General features: G+C 34.6%; 1 protein-coding gene across 3 annotated transcripts; it reads left to right on the forward strand.

The window, feature by feature from the left end:
• Nucleotides 1-480: 480 nt before the first annotated feature.
• LOC144440129 (prenylated Rab acceptor protein 1-like) lies at nt 481-16,546 on the forward strand. Of its 3 annotated transcripts, none has more exons than XM_078129393.1 (6): nt 489-558; nt 3,022-3,300; nt 6,844-7,050; nt 13,420-13,523; nt 14,342-14,443; nt 15,167-16,546. In XM_078129393.1, the coding sequence occupies exons 1-6, from the start codon at nt 491-493 to the stop codon at nt 15,259-15,261; spliced, it is 855 nt and encodes a 284-aa protein (XP_077985519.1). In that variant the 5' UTR covers nt 489-490; the 3' UTR covers nt 15,262-16,546. The 3 variants fall into 3 exon arrangements, with proteins under 3 accessions (XP_077985521.1, XP_077985519.1, XP_077985520.1); XM_078129394.1 differs by having other exon boundaries at nt 13,420-13,517; XM_078129395.1 differs by lacking the exon at nt 3,022-3,300 and having other exon boundaries at nt 481-558.
• The last annotated feature ends 2,878 nt before the right edge of the window (nt 16,547-19,424 follow it).

Genomic DNA, 19,424 nt, shown 5'->3' on the forward strand with positions numbered 1-19,424 from the left:
AACAACAGCGTTACGTTGAAGTGACAAAGTCCGTACAAACAATAACACATGGTTCAAAGGGCAAAGGTCACTATTTGTCAAATTAGCAGACGGAAAATACATAACTTTTATCTTAGATAGTTGATGTCGACCACCTCTTATCACACTTTCAAGGTTCTAAACGTTAGAAAACGTGTAAACAATTATAAAATGGTTGAATCACGGGCGAAACGTTCAAAAATATATTTTGTGTAACTATAAGGTCAAAGGTCAAATTATAAATGTTTTCTTTTCTAATTAATTTGTTTTATCTATCGTGGTAAAAAATAAAGCATTTCGATGTATAAAATATTAGACATCTGTAAGTGATTCATTAAATACTGTAGATCTTATCTTTATGTGTAGTTTTCATTAGATGTTTACAATTAATTACAATAAATGATGACGTCATCACTTCCACGCTGGCGAGTCCGTTGGTGTAAAGTCACACCAACAAACGGGCAATTTGCAAATGGAGGCTGTCGAACTGAGCGGAGATTTGGAGATTTCGAAAAACGAGTCCACTGACGAAAAGTCGGGGTTAGTATTTGAAGTTTTGGTTCGAACCTTTATAAAGTGTTAGGCTTTCAGTGAATTGAATTCTGCCTGACGACCAGTTAGTGGAACTAAGAAAATTGCTGCCAAATATTATGTTTCTGAAAACTTTACGTTCAACCGAAACTGTTCACCGTCGTCAGATTTTAGTTACCAGGTGCAGACCAGCTGTCACCCACTATTGTGAGGTGTCGCTAAAATGAATCATATTTTATGTTATTTCTGGTACACGTTGCACACAACACGAGTAACTGGTATGCTATTCATAACGGATGTTTTTCTAGTTACTCTTTTAAAAAAAAGGTTTTTAAACTGGCCTGGATTCGATAGTTGCTAGGTGGCGTGTACGTGTGTGCTGTGACGTTGATGGGTGTTAACCATGTTACTGCACGTTTTGTGTTACGTGTACAGTTTCAGTCAGTAGTCAATATTTTTGTGACGTAGAACGGTGTTATTTCTTTAACATGGAAACATTCATTTCGTTTTGAATTTTTAAAGCAAATGTCAACACAAATGACTCAATTTACAATAGACAGACAGGGTAACTATGCCAATTCTTTAGAAGCAACTGAAATTCAGGGATTATTACAATATAGTTTTATTGTGTGAAAGACAAGGTAACAAAGGTATTTTGGGGCTTAATCAAGATTATGGTCACATTCCTCACACTGTTAATTTATATACATGCACTGTGAACTGATAATTTTTTGGCATTACTTTGCTATTGTGTGTGTGTGTGTGTGTGTGTGTGTGTGTGTGTGTGTGTGTGTGTGTGTGTGTGTGTGCATTTGTAACTGGGAATAGAATAAACAATATAATATAGTTTGTGAGCACTACATCATATACATGTTACTGCAGCAATGTGGTAATGCAGATGTATACTGTACAGGAGAACTCAATACTCAAAATGTTTGGTACCTGTAATATTATTTAACTTCTTGCTAAAGGTTCAACCATAGACCCTCCATGGTTCAACAGAGGACGAGAGGGTCAACATTTTCTTATACTTGCCAATTGTAATGTAACACATGAAGCATAAGTCATGATGTCAACCAAGAAATTGAATTATCTTTTTGACAAACATGAGTAATGAAATTCTATTGCAGGTACCGAGAATTGCACAGAATTTCCAGTTCACAGTACATAATCAATGTGCATGTATGTCAACTCAGGATGAATAATATAACAGAGAAAGTAGTGACTGAAATTTTACTCCGAGATTTGCATCTTCAGATCTTGGCATTGTGTTTTAATTATGTCTGCCTTCATTTTTCTTGACTGATATGTAAATTATATGTTTTGAAAGTAAGGGTATCTGAATTTTGGTACTGGTAATTGTCAAGGTAGTGTTTGAATGTTGTAAGTGTGTATGCCAGCCTGGAATCCTTCTGTCCTCTGGGTACTTTTCTTTTCATACAGCAGCATGACTACTTGGGTCTTGTGTCTACTGGGATTATGAAATGTGAATACACCAACTACTGGGTCTTGTGTCTACTGGGATGAAATGTGAATACACCTACTACTGGGTCTTGTGTCTACTGGGATTATGAAAGTGAATACACCTACTACTGGGTGTTGTATAGTTAAAACTGCTATCTTATATTCAGATGATTCACTTTATAGATCAATCAATCATACAATTGATGGTCCCAGAAGATTGACAAAACCAGTGTTTACCCATAATCAACATCAACTTTACATAAGGAAATAATAACAATATGAGTGTATTTATTTGTTTTTTAAGAGTCTTACTAATCTCCAATTTCAAACCTCCATTTTATCTTTTTGTTCATTTTTTTTTTGGAAATTGAAAATCATGTTGGTGGTTGTAATGCAGGGTGTGTATGTTTCACTTTTCCGAAATATTTATTTTATTAGCTACTTATATTATGGTCCCTGATCACATTACAAAGTACATGGCTTCAGCCAACAATATTCCAAAGGTTTCCTTTCTAACCAGTGAAATGTTTATTCCTGATGGAGTGTTTTTGTGAATAATGGAACAAGAATGCATCATTCTATTTACTCATTGTCAATATTGACACCACCTCCAGTAATAACTCTCCCCATGGTGACAAAAAAAAACTTTTCAAAATACTAGTACTTTATAAAATGGTGACAAACTTGCCACAAGACCCCAGAGATCATTATTCTATTTTCTAAATGTCAACATTGTCAACGCCATCAATCTTTACGCTACCTTTCAATAAATCCTAGTCTAATTTTACAGTTTTGAAATCAATGGAGACTGTCATAGGAAGAGATTAATACCTGAAGGACATTGTGTGATTCAGGCTTATCTAGTGTTAAATACAAAATGTAAGTTCTTTTTGCAGACAGATTATACCATACCTATAGGATCAAATAGTTGACCACATAGTTTTAATTTGTTATCATAATTTTTATGTTCAATTTGATTTCCACAAATAATGGCAATGCAAACAACAGAGCAGGCCAGAGAAGAAAAGTTTTCATAACCAACGACCCAAACCCCTTACCACGCAGTGGACCACCAAGAGCAGTGTACACAGCAGATGTAGAGTACGGGAAATCACTTCCACCAAGACCTCCAAAACCATTAAATCTTCCAAGTACTACTAGTAATCTTGGATATCCAACATACCCACTACATTACGGATATCCCCCAGTAGATTTCTCACAGAATCCAGGTTTTGCCAGACACGGCTACGCTGGTCATCCACCTTATCCATACCCAGTTACCAACAAGTGAGATGTTGTCTCAATTTGGCATGGGATTATGAAATGGCATGTTTCACGGTGTTGATCATTGGTCTTGGAATTAGTGGAGTGGAACAATGGTGTCTGGAAAGGTGAATTGGAAAGGAAACTGGATAATTAAGGATTTGACCATTGAAGGGTGTCTTGTTAAATAAATGCCCGGGGTAATTTATAGACAGGTTCCTACACATGGTTTAGATCAGTAAACAATTATTCATTGTATTAGCCAGTTGCTGTTACTCTGTCCTTTGAGAGCTACAGTGAATTAGATGAATCCACTCGCTGCCTTGGAATGGTATTTTACATGCACAAGTGATATGTCCAAAACATGTACATTTTATGAATAGCAAGATTTCGTTATTTACTCCAATCTGATAACTTTCTTAGAAACAGTTGTTTGAACGGGTTCACTTGAATTTACCAGAGTTCACCTGTTTACCTAGTATTTATCCAGAAAATGATAAGTTTTAACAAAATATTGTTAAACTGGCTAATACAAGATCATCCTGTTAAGAGAACATACAATTACCGATACATAAAAGTATTAAAAAGTTGTGTGTTCTTGTATATCTTGACCATGAACAGTTGGTTATAAATTGTAGGAACAGTTTAGTTGCATGCAGACCTTTATTATAGACACAGTACAAGTTCATATTGTACATGTAGTCTATTTACTTGATACTTTGTAGTAAACAGTTTACATGTAGTCTATTTACTTGATACTTTGTAGTAAACAGTTTACATGTAGTCTATTTACTTGATACTTTGTAGTAAACAGTTTACATGTAGTCTATTTACTTGATACTTTGTAGTAAACAGTTTACATGTTTAGAACTATAACTATCAAGTTCAATTACACAGATATTGTAAACCTGGACATTTTTATTCCAGCCTATTTTACTTATTTCACTGGAAAACAAAATCAAGGTGGTGATGTATAATGAACCAGGCGCAGTAAGTCATAAATAAACCTGGTTATTGAGAATGAGTTGAAGACAATCAAATAGTAAAATTTTCTTGTGGTGAAAATATCTAGGTTTATATTTTACTGATTTCACTTCAGCTCCTTACCTTTCCCTTGTCAGAATGGATTCCAGGCTTGCCTCATTACTAGCTATATCATGCTATCATGTCATTCATTATCAACAAAGCTATTACATTTGTGTACTTTACGTGCATTGATTAACAATTTTGTATTAATTAGATGAATCTATTTATGTGTTTCTGATGCACATTGTAGAGGTTTTCACAGTAAATGATTACATAATATGAGAAATAACATATTTCTGTGAAAATGACCCCGAGAGGACCATCCTTCTTTTCTGGGAACAATATTTTAGAACAAACAAAATGAATAAACAGATGTTGAATAAGTGTCAACTTTGATAATATTCTTTTAAAAAAACACTTTATTGCTGGTGACTTGTGTAACCAGATTTTGGAGGCACATCATGTGTTTTATCAGAGAATCTATTTCTGAGTAGAGTACTGATTGTTAATTAAAGACCAGACCCAGACCTGACAGCAGTACATGGATTGAAAGGTCTGTCTTGAACAAAACTAAAAAATGATCATAATTAATCCGTATGACTGTACTGATACAGTATCATTAATACAAAACCCTTGGATTAAATAATTGTCAGTTATAGTGTCAACACATGGTAGAGGGGTAGCCCACATGCAGAGCTGTATTTCCGCAACTCAATTTTGATGGTGTAGAGAAGCAACACTATAGTTAGAATTGAGTCACTGAAGAACATCCATGTCAGTAGGGCTAAATTAAATGATATCTCAATGACTACAATGTCTGTGATGTTTCTGCAAAGGTTTAAAGTGTTGGTGAGAGAGAAGGAAAAATGCCTTTAGTTAACTTGTGACAAAAATCCTACATGTACATTTTGTATATCATAGAGTTGTTACTTGGGATTGTGCATGTTGGTTATTTGCATTACTCCTAAATAGTAAAGTACCCACTATTTGCATGATAAATGGCATGTCATCCACATTTAAAGAGAAATTACTGGTACTGCACAACAGGTGTGAATCACAGTTTCTCTATCATGAGATAGAGAGACCTGGGGTGAATATTATTGCTATGATTCATCATACTTGCTAAACTTTAACTTTCAATAATTATTTGGTCTCTCAAAATGTTCATGTAACTGTAATTTCTCTTGCATGCTGTCTTGATTTGCTTGTTGTAGGAATTTCAGTCACTAATTTCTTCAAACTGCATGACATGTATGTCATAATGCCAGTGAAAAGTACAGAGTTTTAGTACATATATACAAGAGTGGTTACGTGCATTGGTGTATGCTTGTACTATAAGACTATTATCACTATGCAATTCACTGTGAGCTTTCCATGACAGCACAGATAGTTATATATTTTTATGAAATAAATTTCTGTTCCATACAAACATAGCAGAACCCCAAGACATGCAACATATTCATATAAATTCTAGTGCCAGTACTTGACTCGGGGGGTATTTGCACTTGTGGTGGCAATGATTTCTGTTGCACTACACAATTGTGAAAGAACAGCTGCAGAGAAATCACAAATAATCCTGCAATAGCCTGGAGTATGTTACACTGGCACTCACAAGCTAGAGATATGAAAGAGGAGAGACTCTAACTGATAGATATATTTGTATATTAAGGATTTCACTTTTATACAGGAATTCAACTGAAATTTGTTTTCATCACTTGCCTTTTGAGTCTAATTAATGCAATCCAAAGCAAAAATACAAGATTTTGTCAACAAAAATTTGAATGTATAGGTGTTCTTTTATTTATAAATATCCTTTATTATAATGTCAAGTGAAAACAGAGATGACATTGTGCTGTCAAAGACGATATGTTGGTATACAAGTATTGAAGTATGGTAGTGTATATACATATAATGTCCATGAATTCACCAATGCAAGGACAAATCTATCATTTGTCAGTGTAGCAAAAATGATGGAAATGTGTATTTAGCTACTTTGTAACATATTGCGGCATATACCATTATTGATTTAGGGATGATAACATCATTTCATCTACTATTTGTTTAGACAAATTAGAGAAGGTATTTATATATGAAAATGAAAATGTTTGCACAAGTTATTCCAAATTGACAAAAACAAAAAATTCTTAGCGAATGTGTATAAATGTAAATTTAAGTTAAAAATATTAGGAGATGCGATGATGACATCTTTGAATTTTTGAAAAAAATACATCAGTGTAAATTTGAATATTCAAATTTGATACTGACAATCTGGTGAGGCTGGTGTTAAGTCCATTCATATTCTCAATGTGTGTCGCAGTTTGATTTCTATTCTCATACACCGATCAGATATTGCTACATTGTAGCTGTCTTTTCTATAATTCACGTAAAAATTCGCTGCACCCTGGTGATAGGATACCTTTTTATGTAGCCAGCAATACAGGAAATGTGTGACAAAGTTTGATTTACTAAATTACTAATTGTGATGGGTTTAAAGTATCTCATACCTAGTCCACTGAGAGAACTTGGTTTTCACTATTACAGCATGGCTCTCAGTTTGTCGAATGTCTCCGCCAAGGATTGGGTTCAGAAACAAAGAGACAATATCCAGCCATGGCATGAGTTCATCAATACCTCTAAGATATCTAAACCAAAGAGTGCCACAGGTCTTACCAAGCGAGTGACTAAAAATCTTGAAAAATTCCAAAGTAATTATTTGCTGGTGTCTATTGGGTTGGTAATCTACTGTGTGTAAGTATACAACTCTAGTCTTAATTCATTCCTTCAATTTAATTTCTGTGCTTCCGTAGTCATATTTAATAGCTAAGTGAACTGTTTCAGCACAATTTTCTATTGATTTCCATTGGTCTAACAGACTACCGTGATATAAATTTGGTAGTCTAGATACAATGTTCCGTAGTCTATATGGCCTGGTTTGACTACTGCTGTAATTCTAGCCAACATTGATATGTGTGAACCACCATTGAAGTATGATTGTTTAGGCGTTTGTTTCATCTCAAATACATGTCTATACATGCAATTACAATGTGTTGTGTTCATTTATTATCGACATAATTATACATTATATTCTGTTACCCAAAATATTCAATACTTTATTGTATATGAAAAGAAACTGTCACAGTTGTAAATTTTAAAATCTGAAATTCATATTATATTCTAGATATATATAGTTTTGTAGACCTCATTAACTGTAGCTCTTTATTTTGTTTGTATGAGTAACAATGTCAGAGTTGTTACTTCCTGCATTGTTGTATTGAGCAGTACCGTAACATTTCACCATAAAACTTTATGAATACACCAGCATAGCATGGTTACAATGAACCAGTCAAGATATTTACTATTTTCAAGTGCCATGTAATTCAACTAAATCATTTTATATTGTGTACAAATAGTGTCACAACTATTTTGGGGACATACTTTATATGTTTTGATGAAAGTTTGTTGCAGGTCTACATACAGGAATCATCTGTACAAGCAGTGTGGTACATTTGTCAACCCAGGCTGTTGTATAGTATCTGCCACATCTACACTTGTATCATCTAGTATTTCCTATCCTTCTATATACTGTGTTTCTCCTATTCATTGTTTTTGACACTGAAAGTAGAACAATTTGTAAGAGTTTCTAGAACACTAGAAATGTACCCAAATTTTGCTATTTCATTAATTAATTACATTATAATATTTAGTCCTTACAGTAATAACTCCTGAATTCCCATGTATTTTACATGTCCACTGAATATCATAACCAATCCTTTTTTCTCTAATAACCTAGTGTATTTTAGTCAAAATGAATGACATTGATTGGGACTTGTAGTTATAAAATAAAACTCCTAGCTGGTTTTCAATCCAAAAGGTTTGCTAACAAATCCCAAATTTTGGTTGACCTCTCATCACCTTCATTTAGGACTTATTTCCCCCTGAAATTTTTGTTATAATTGGTTAATATTTCTGAGTAAAATATTGACATAGTCATAGAGGTATTAATATTAATCAAGCAAGCTACATTTTTTGACTGATTTAAATAACTTATTTAATCGTTATTTTTGTATTTTACATTTCCACATTTAAACCAGACATATTAATTCTATACAATTAGGAGTAAATGATTACCAGGATGACGGCAGCTGTGCTGAAAAGAAAAATCAGATAACGTAATTATCAAACACACACAAAAATGAAAATCAGGAAAAGTTACTTTTTAAAAAAACTGTTGGCCCATATATTCATGTGTGTAGCATCCATAGAATGACTACTAACTATTTTGGTAAGATTTTGTGCAAACAAACAGTATTCAGACTTAGATATCAGATTACAGTGTATTGATTAGCAGTCAGTTTCTGCTCATTGCCATCACTTGAATTGATGTACACATTTCCATACTTTAATCCCTTGGCACCAGGTTGTGATTTTATTGGCATGAATACACATACATTTTTATGTAAAGTAGATATATACACAGGGCTGTCATTTCAATAGGAGAGTTGATGAGGTGGCACTGTGATACCGGAACCTGTTGTACTGGTCAAAAAAAAATCGCTTTGAGGACTAGAAACCAGGTATTGATAAGGGAGACGGTGAACTACTAGAATCTGTTGTACTGGTAAAAAAAAATGACTTGGATCTCAATTAATGCGGTAAATCTTCAACTATTTGCCGAAGACTAATTTTCACATATTTTGCTTGAGAACAAGAATGCAAAAATTAAAAGTGACTAAAATACCTTGTTGTACATGAACACAATGTACCAGTCTGGTAATTAGTAAAATGAACAGTGACTAAAAATACCTTGTTGTACATGAACACAATGTACCAGTCTGGTAATTAGTAAAAATTAATCTTTGAGATCTAGCTGAAGATTGCAAAAATGCAAGATTTTCTAGTAGTGAAAATATCTAAGTTTACAGTATACCTACAGCTACTGCAGTATTATTTTATCAATTATTTTGAATCCTTGTAGATAAATAAATAAATAGATAAATGTAAATTTCTTATGAGTCACCACATAGTAAGAGATGGGGGAAATTTGGTGCAACACTAGAGATGATGTGTACATCAGTGGCAGATCAAATTGGCTTAGAGGGCACACTGTACTGGCCCTCCTGCAGCGCAGTCACATGACAAGTTTACATCATTGACTCATAGACTTGTGAGATGGCTGAGTGATTTAACTGAAATATACTAGGTAAATTATTTACTCTGAGTTTGGAATTAATACAAAACTTTTTTTGTGTGACTCAAAATGATAACTAGGTTATCTTGTGAATCACCACCACTTAGTAAGAGATAGAAGAATACTAAATGTTGATAGTCTAGTTCCAGTATCATTACCATTTACACCTCCAATCACATTAGAAACCACGTTGGCATCCTGACTAAAATTTTGATGGGTCAGAAGAAATCATTGTGCATCAGTTGTTCATCAAACTGACTTAGAGAGGTATACTAATCAAGACTGAGTATTAGTACGTGCAGGTTTTGTAGTATTCACATTGAAATAAGCAAATCAAAATGAGTTTATAATGCTTTATTTATTGCTATGGTACTGACCCAAATCTAGCTTACCCTGGTTGTTACTAATACTGACCCAAATCTAGCTTACCCTGGTTGTTACTAATACTGACCTAAATCTAGCTTACCCTGGTTGTTACTAATACTGACCTAAATCTAGCTTACCCTGGTTATTACTAATACTGACCTAAATCTAGCTTACCCTGGTTGTTACTAATACTGACCTAAATCTAGCTTACCCTGGTTGTTACTAATACAGACCTAAATCTAGCTTACCCTGGTTGTTACTAATACTGACCCAAATCTAGCTTACCCTGGTTGTTACTAATACTGACCTAAATCTAACTTACCCTGGTTGTTACTAATACTGACCTAAATCTAGCTTACCCTGGTTATTACTAATACTGTCACCCAAATCTAGCTTACCCTGGTTGTTACTAATACTGACCTAAATCTAGCTTACCCTGGTTGTTTCTAATACTGACCCAAATCTAGCTTACTCTGGTTGTTACTAATACTGACCCAAATCTAGCTTACTCTGGTTGTTACTAATACTGACCCAAATCTAGCTTACCCTGGTTGTTACTAATACTGACCCAAATCTAGCTTACCCTGGTTGTTACTAATCTAGGATTATTTCCACTGAATATCTTTCACTGAGTTCCCTAATCCATATTCAACAGTTCAGTGTAATTCATCAACATCCAAAGGTACCAAATGAACCCTTAACATAGTTCAAATATCAAATGAGAAAAAAAGGGACTGGGACTGGATAGTAATTTCTTGGTGACATATTAGGTGTTACTGTTAGTGTTGTTGTTATAGTCTCTACTACTATGTACATCCAGTAATCTTTACTTGTTCCAGTTATGTAGTCGTATTATGGTATCATGATGGTGTCTATGGTTTGGGTTAGGGTTTAGGGTTAGGGTTTTAGATCTTGTATTAAATCTATTCATGACTTTGATGTCACAGCTGACTGGATATTGATTTCCTGTTAATTTTGACTATGGAGTGGATATCTACTGTAGATAGTCAGACAATAAATATGGCTATCCAAATCTGTATACATCATGTTCCACCATGGTTCCATTAGCCGTACACGTATGATCAAAAAAATATTACTTGGATAAAGTTGTCAACCCAGTCATGATAATAGTAATTCTTTATTGACATTATTTGTTTTGAAAAAGAATGATTAGTGAAGTAGTGAAATGAATAAATAGAAGGAAAATATAAAAAAAGATGACAGATGTAAAAAGAAGATAAATTCGGCCACATTTGTTGTCAATTGTTAGACAGTGTGCCTGTGTTTGTCATATAGTTTCAATGCCCCTCACCCCATATAATGATTCATAGCCATTAATGTATACACCTCAATACACTTTGTCAGTTTCCCCAACACTAAGGCATTACTTTATAAGAATATCAATATAATAGGTATTATATGCCATTTTTAGATAACAATACCATTTTCAGTTTATTGAATACATAGATTGTCTTTATCTCTGTGTACATGTTAATACAAATCACTTTCACCCTTCATTGTAAGATTGTTTTCTTTGTCACCTGGACTATTGTTTTCATATGCATATATCTGTACTAGTGTACACATACATGTTGATACAGATCACTTTCACCCTTCATTGTTTTCTTTGTCACCTGGACTACTATTGTTTTCATATACATATATCTGTACTAGTGTACACCTACATGTTGATACCATGTAATACAGACCACATTCAGCCATATAATGTTGACTGTGCTCTTAAAAATTTGCATGTACACTACCCTTCACTTTCATATTGTATATCATAAAATTAGAAACTCGTGAGTCATGTTCCCCTAGCATTTGTTCATGAGATGGCTCAGAGATGAAACTGTCTTGATTTTGTTATTTTGAGACAAGGATTATAAGAGAGTGGAGGGTTCTAATGTATGTTATACTCTTTTACAGAAAATAGTGTAGTTTAAAGAATAGTTTTCAAATTGTATCAAAGAGAGCACTGGGAAATTGAACAGACTTGACAACTTGTAACAATGTCAAGGAAAACACTGAGATACAAAATCTGTATCTCCATTGTTCATTATCAACAACAGAAACTGAGAAAGCTAGATCCATGCTATGCCATTTCATATATGATGCACAACAGCTTAGGGAGACTGTGTATACTTTGAACCCTGTTCTGCATTGTAGAAAGCTGGTTTGTTCAAGCTATGCCAGTTTGTTTGTGATGCACAACAGTTTAGGTAAACAGCTTATATTTCAGGTCATGTTCTGCACCATAGACAGTTACAAATACGTCCCAGCTTTGCTAGTTTGTTTGTGATGCACAACAGTTTAGGTAAACAGCTTATATTTCACGTCATGTTCTGCACCATAGACAGTTACGTCCCAGCTTTGCTAGTTTGTTTGTGATGCACAACAGCTTAGGTAAACTTGATATATTTTGAGTCCTGTTCTGTAGTCATGACTACAGCTTTGATTCTACTTGATGTTCTTTAAATACACTATGACTAAAATCTGAGCTGATTGTTACAGACAGATATTTTTATCAAATCTGAGCTGATTGTTACAGACAGATATTTTTATCAAATCTGAGCTGATTGTTACACAGATATTTTTATCAAATCTGAGCTGATTGTTACAGACAGATATTTTTATAATTATGCAGTAGATATCAGTACATACAAAACAGTCCTTTTAGCAATGCTTCTAGGACTACTTTATAAGTAGCATTCATAGACCAGTGAGAACAGTTCGGTTGTTGAGTACCCAGAACTATAAAAATATTGAGAGATATAAATCATATAAAAATATAAAATGATATCTATTTCCTGCCTGTACCCAGCTGTGATTCTTCAGCTGTTAAAAAACACAGCCTGCTGTTAGATAGCCATTGTAACTAAAACTGATTCCAAATACAAATATATATTTATGACTTGATTGCTTGCTTTGTTGTATGTCAGATAATAGTAATACATACATTGTCAACAGACTGGAAGGGTTGACCTGGATGACTTTACTAGCCCTCAATATGCACAGCCTGGATAGGAGGGTATGGGAATGACCCAGGTCCATCTGTCTGTCTGTCTGTCTGTCTGTCTGTCTGTCTGTCTGTCTGTCTGTCTGTCTGTCTGTCTGTCTGTCTGTCTGTCTGTCTGTCTGTATGTATGTATGTCTGTCCATCTGTCTGCCTGTCTCTGTCATATGTAACATTTAAAATCTTATTACTTTAAAAAGAATTATGTTCTTTATTTATTGTGCGTAATGATAATAGATTTTAAGTGTTTTGTGTTTATTGTTCAGTTTCATTAATTTGTAATCTTCCATGAAAAATCATCTTTTGATGACAGGAATACTGATAATCCTGAATTTGCAAACATTTCTATAAGTAATGTAAACCATTACTTTTTGTAACCATGTTAGCGCCCTCACTCGAGCAAGGGCCCAATACTTTTGTTTTTACTAAATATTTGATTGAGTCAATGCCCTGGAACACCTTCTCCATTAAGTATTTATCATGAAATGTAAATGAAATGTAAACCTGAATATTGATAATAACCAACTGGTGTTGTCTTTTTTGACAGTATCACTTCACCTTTACTGTTAGTAGCGTGTGCATTCCTGATTGGTGGATGTTATTTTATAAGAGCAAGACAGGCAGCTGGCAAAGTTATTCTGTTAGGTAGGGGTACGTATATTTTATTGGTTTTATTTACAGCTAGACAACACTCGGTAGGTATCTGGATGCCTAAGCTAACAACATCATGGTGGTAATATACCCAAACTTTTCCTAACAGGTAATATCTGACTCCAGTTTCTATCTGTCCAACCCACCTGTCCAGTAATGGTGTACTTTTCATTGTCACTAAATGTTCTTTAATGTGTTACTATCTTACCTGTCCAGTAATGGTATACTTTTCATTGTTTCATGTTCTTATAATGTGTTACTATCTTTGACTAGATCAGATGGTGATTTGAACGTTAAAGGGATAAACATAGTGTAGAATGATCTAGTGTCAGTTTATATATGGCATGTGTGTACCCATTCTCCTATCTTGTCTTGCCCTCCCACTCCCTCTCCCTCTCTCTCTTTCTCATCCTCTTTGTGTAATGTTTGTCTGTGTGTCCATCTCTCTTTCTTTTTCTCTCGTCAGACGGGCTTTTTCTGAGGTATACTGGGCTGGTAGAGCTATCCACTAATTGATTAACATACTATATAAGTATATGATGATCATTTCTGGTCAATATAACAATCTTCAAAAATCTGTATGTCTCTGTAAAACATAACCATTCTATGACCTCTGACCTCTGACCTGATCATTTAATGTTAAACGCAATCCACAACTGTATATACAATCTTCATGACGTCATTCTCAAAAAAAAAAATGTTTTGGATATTTGTCTATAAATACTCCTGATTGATTGATTGATTAATTGATTGATTGATTGATTGATAAGTTGATCGATATCATTGATTAATCTCAATTTATCCTGTGTTCTTGGCAGGTCGTGAGTTAACAGTTGCCCAGCAATATTTAGCAGTATGTATGATATCCTTTCCTATGTTTTTCCTGGCTGGGGCTGGAGGAGCTGTCTTCTGGGTAATCGGTAAGTGTGTATTAATATATGATAGTATGTGCTGTCTTCTGGTAATCGGTAAGTGTGTATGATAGTATGTGCCTCAGATGTAACAATCTTTGTTAAAGTGGCACAAACTAAGTTTATAATCTGTTTACTCAAGTGAAAACACTTACAAAATGTTTTAAAACTATTTTTTAAAACTCTTCTAGTATAATGTATATGTTGATGCATACCTTCTGTGACATTACAATTTGTATTCTGGCATTGTTAGAACTATTGATTGCATAGTAGAGAGTTTCTGTACATTTTTTTGACACCTATGATGAATTGGGTATGTCATCGTATTGTATATAAGTTATATCCTAGTACCAGTTTTAAGTTCAGTTAATTGCAAGTGATTGTTAAGTGCATTATTTAAATGATTAAAACAAGCCTAAATGTCTACAACATAAGTGATATCTCGCGCAATGCATCTTGGACCTGGAAAATTGTACATGTCTTGTGTGCCTTATGGATTGTATGCTTCCCAGGGAGTTGAGGAAGTATAAAGGGCCGTATAGATCCATGCCAGGGGTAATAATTGTAAAGCACTTTGAGCACTGAGTGGGAAAGCGATATATAAAAACCAACATTATTATTATTATTATTATTATTACACCAATATAACTTGTCTTTCACCACTATTTGTTGAGTAATATTTACATGAAATATTAAGACTAAGATGGTTTGTTTGTTTGTTTGTTTCCACAGGTGCTTCAGTTTTCCTTGTAGTGCTTCATGCATCCCTTATGGCTATTGATACTACAACACCAGACGATGCAGACCTCACCATGGAAACTGTCTGAACAGCTACCATGACAACAGGACAGAACAATGCAATCCATTGAACTGGGAGACAACTGTGCAGTCTACTTATATTTATGTTTTATAGACTGAACTTACAAAACAAAAGTGTCAAAATCTTTTGTTATACAGACAAATCATTGCTGTCCATCTATAGAGGAGAGAACACAATACTTGCATGTCTTGCATGATTTACAGTGTGAAGGGTAGGGACAACAAGGAATGGGTATCTATTTACATAGTTAATAATAACCAAACGTTTTGAGTACATCGATGTGTTTACTTTATTTTAGGGTACATAGATTTGTTTACTTCAGTTTATAATCACCAAACGTATTGTCTTCATCGATGTGTAAAGGACCAGTCAGCCATACAGCCCTGTTTTGTAGTAACATATATTTTTCTGATGTAGTTATACATGTGTTGGTCACAAGACTAATAGGAAGCAACCTTAGTATTCATTCAGTCATATTGCATGTAAACAATATAGGTTACCATGGTTACCATGCAAAAGAGAAAGTCTTCCTACTTGGATCATACATCATATAGTAGCCTTTACTGCCGTATCATGTATTGAAAATAAAACCATGGAAGTATAACTCAAGACATTACATGATGCTGACTAAGTAGAACACTAACCAAGTCAGTTACTTGAAGTCAATCATACTTGATGCTGACTAAGTCAAACACTAACCAAGTCAGTTACTTGAAGTCAATCATACTTGATGCTGACTAAGTCAAACACTAACCAAGTCAGTTACTTGAAGTCAATCGTACATACTACCTATACAGGCATTTCAACAAATATTTAGTTTATATTACCACCATCTTATCCAACCATGTCTTATGTTAGGATCCAGTATTACAAATTCTCTTTTAATTTTAATTTTTCTTTTTTTATAGAAATTTGTTTTTTATGTAGCCTCTCACTAAATGGTAAGACAAGACACATCTGATGTAATTAATATGAACACAGTGCAATTTCATATGTTTACAAATTAATATATATCACAATTTCTGATTGGCTAAAAAAAACAGGTGCAAACATGTAATAAACAAATGAACCAGGTACAGATTATTATGTAATAAACAAATCAATTTGGGAGTCATTTTGATATGTAGAATCAAATATCTCTAGGTGGATATGAATCTAGAAGGGGTGGGTGGGCTTGGAAATATTTTTCTAGGACAATTTCTTTCTGTATTTATTGTCATGTACTGTTATTTTTACAGGAATGCAAACATAGCACTGTATATAATAAGTATTGGATATCAGAAATAAAGTGAAGGGAATGGATATGTCACGTTATGTGCAGTGAAGCAATCATTTTTAGCACAACCGAACTTCTTGTATAAAAGAAATTCTGTAGTGCTATAGGCATGGAGAAATGTCTTGGTATGTGCGTGTGTGTGTGTGTGTGTGTGTGTGTGTGTGTGTGTGTGTGTGTGTGTGTGTGCGTGTGCGCGCGTGCGCGCGTGCGTGCGTGCATGCGTGTGTGAACCACTTGAAGTAAAAAACTACCAGATCAATTGTCTTGATATTTGGTAGAGACATAGGGTGTGCAGATGAAATTTGTTGAAATGAAAGTGAACAGATCTGTGATTTGCAAATTCTGTCCAAAAAAAGTGATATTCGTTCAAAATGTTTCATCGCTTTCAGTGCATAGGATGAGGGACATGTTATATAATCATTGGGCAAAGTTCAATATACACAAGCTATGTTATTGTAGTGAGTGCTATAAATGAGACTGTGTTTCTCTGCCCTCACTGTCCTCCTCTGAGAGGGGTTGATTGATGTGTGAGGGCTCCCTGTCATGTCATACCTTACACGTGTGAGGGCTCCCTGTCATGGCACACCTTACATGTGTGAGGGCTCCCTGTCATGGCACACCTTACACATGTGAGGGCTCCCTGTCATGGCACACCTTACACGTGTGAGGGCTCCCTGTCATGGCACACCTTACACATGTGAGGGCTCCCTGTCATGGCACACCTTACATGTGTGAGGGCGCCCTGTCATGTCATACCTTACACGTGTGAGGGCTCCCTGTCATGGCACACCTTACACGTGTGAGGGCTCCCTGTCATGGCACACCTTACACGTGTGAGGGCTCCCTGTCATGGCACACCTTACACGTGTGAGGGCGCCCTGTCACATCATACCTTACATGTGTGAGGGCGCCCTGTCATGTCATACCTTACATGTGTGAGGGCACCATGTCACGTCATACCTAACACGTGTGAGGGCGCCCTGTCATGTCATACCTTACACATGTGAGGGCGCCCTGTCACATCATACCTTACATGTGTGAGGGCACCCTGTCACGTCATACCTTACACACTAATGAGTTTTCATTTTAAACCAAATGTTAATTTTTTTTTTTTACATATTTGAGATGAGATACAGGGTGTAAATACTATACTATTCCACAGATAATGTTTCTTCAGAAAAGAGACCGGCAAAAATAGTACAAATACAGTCCTGCTAAATATAATGCACAAATTTACATGCAAGACATATGTATATGGAAGGTATTGTACATGTAAACCGCTGAAACGGCTCCCTCTAGTGGCAGACTGCTCTTAGCTTTTGTTTTCAGCATACAACTCTTGAAGGATACATAGTACCCAGGACAAGCAACAGTGTTATACAAGGTAAGTGTAGTGTTTAGGTCAACATTTGTATCAGAAAAAAGTAATACCGGTATTTCATGTTATATTTGACCCATATTAGTTAAAAAAGATTATTTTAAACTCATATGTTGTTGAGTAACAGAAATAATGAAATACAAAAAGTACAAACGCGAGAAATGAAATAATATTAAATTAAAACATTCTTAAAGAATCATTCAAAATATTGACCCTGAAAAGTTACTCGTGCACACAAGATAATTTTTTGTTTTCCACAATTTTTTTTATCCTTTTTATATCTCGTGCACACGAGATAATAAGTCGTGTGAATGAACTAACTTTTCGTTTTCCGAAAAAAAAAAAGTTATCTCTTAAATAATAATTTTGTTTTCCAAAACAACAAACAAAAATTGGCGGAAAACGAATATATCTCGTGCATACAAGATAATAAGTCATGCACACGAGATATCAAAAAAAAAAAAAAATTTGCTGAAAACGAAGTTATCTCATGTGCACGACTTATTATCTCGTGTGCACGAGCGTTTTCTGCAAAAATCTTTTTTTTTGCTTTTGATATGTGTGCATGAGATAATAACTTCATTTTTTCAACAACAAAAAAATTGCGGAAAATGAAGTTATCTCGTGCACACATGATAATAAGTCGTGTGCATGAGATAACTTTGTTTTCCGGAAACTTGTTTTCTTCTTCTTTTTTTGCCTTTGATATCTCGTGCGCATGAGATATTATCTTATGCGCACAAGATAACTTTTCATTTTCAAAAAAAAATTTTCTTCTTTTTTATCCTTTTGATATCTTGTGCACACAAGACAATAAGTTGTGTGAACGAGATAATAAGTCGTGCAAACGAGATATTATCTCAAATATTATTATATCAAAGAAAAATAAAAAGATAAAAAATTTGGCGGAAAATGAAAAGTTATCTTGTCTCGTGTGCACAAGATAATGTCGTGCGCAAGAGATATTAAAAAAATAATTTTTTTTTGAAAACGAAGTTATCTTGTGCACACGAGATAATATCTCTTTTGCACGACTTATTATCTCATTCACACAACTTATTATCTCGTGAGCAAGAGATATCAAAGGAAAAAAAAGAATTTTTTAAAAAAGAAGTTATCGTGTGTGCGCAAGATAATATCTCATGCACACAACTTATTATCTCATGCGCAAAAAAAAGAAAATTGCGGAAAACGAAGTTATCTCATGAACAGAGAGAATGAAAAATTATAGAGATGTTAGTATATTATTACAACTGGTTTTTACAAAGTTTGTCCTCACATTTACTTACCCAAAATAACGTGTGCAGTGTGCCCTCTCAGCCAATTTGACGTGCCATTGACACACAATCCTGTGATGCACCAAAGTTTGTCCTCACATTTTCTTACCCAAAGTAACATGTGCAGTGTGCCCTCTCAGCCAATTTGACGTGCCACTGACACACAATCCTGTGATGCACCAAAGTTTGTCCTCACATTTTCTTACCCAAGGTAACATGTGCAGTGTGCCCTCTCAGCC

This window comes from Glandiceps talaboti, chromosome 9, assembly GCF_964340395.1.
Source record: "Glandiceps talaboti chromosome 9, keGlaTala1.1, whole genome shotgun sequence".
NCBI classification, from domain to species: Eukaryota; Metazoa; Hemichordata; class Enteropneusta; family Spengelidae; genus Glandiceps; species Glandiceps talaboti.

Excerpts from the sequence above, each read along its gene's own strand:
- LOC144440129 (XM_078129393.1), top strand. The coding sequence starts at position 491 with ATGGAGGCTGTCGAACTGAGCGGAGATTTGGAGATTTCGAAAAACGAG. Across the intron at positions 7,051-13,419 it reads GGGTTGGTAATCTACTGTGT|TATCACTTCACCTTTACTGT; the intron begins GTAAGTATACAA and ends CTTTTTTGACAG. Across the intron at positions 14,444-15,166 it reads AGCTGTCTTCTGGGTAATCG|GTGCTTCAGTTTTCCTTGTA; the intron begins GTAAGTGTGTAT and ends TTGTTTCCACAG.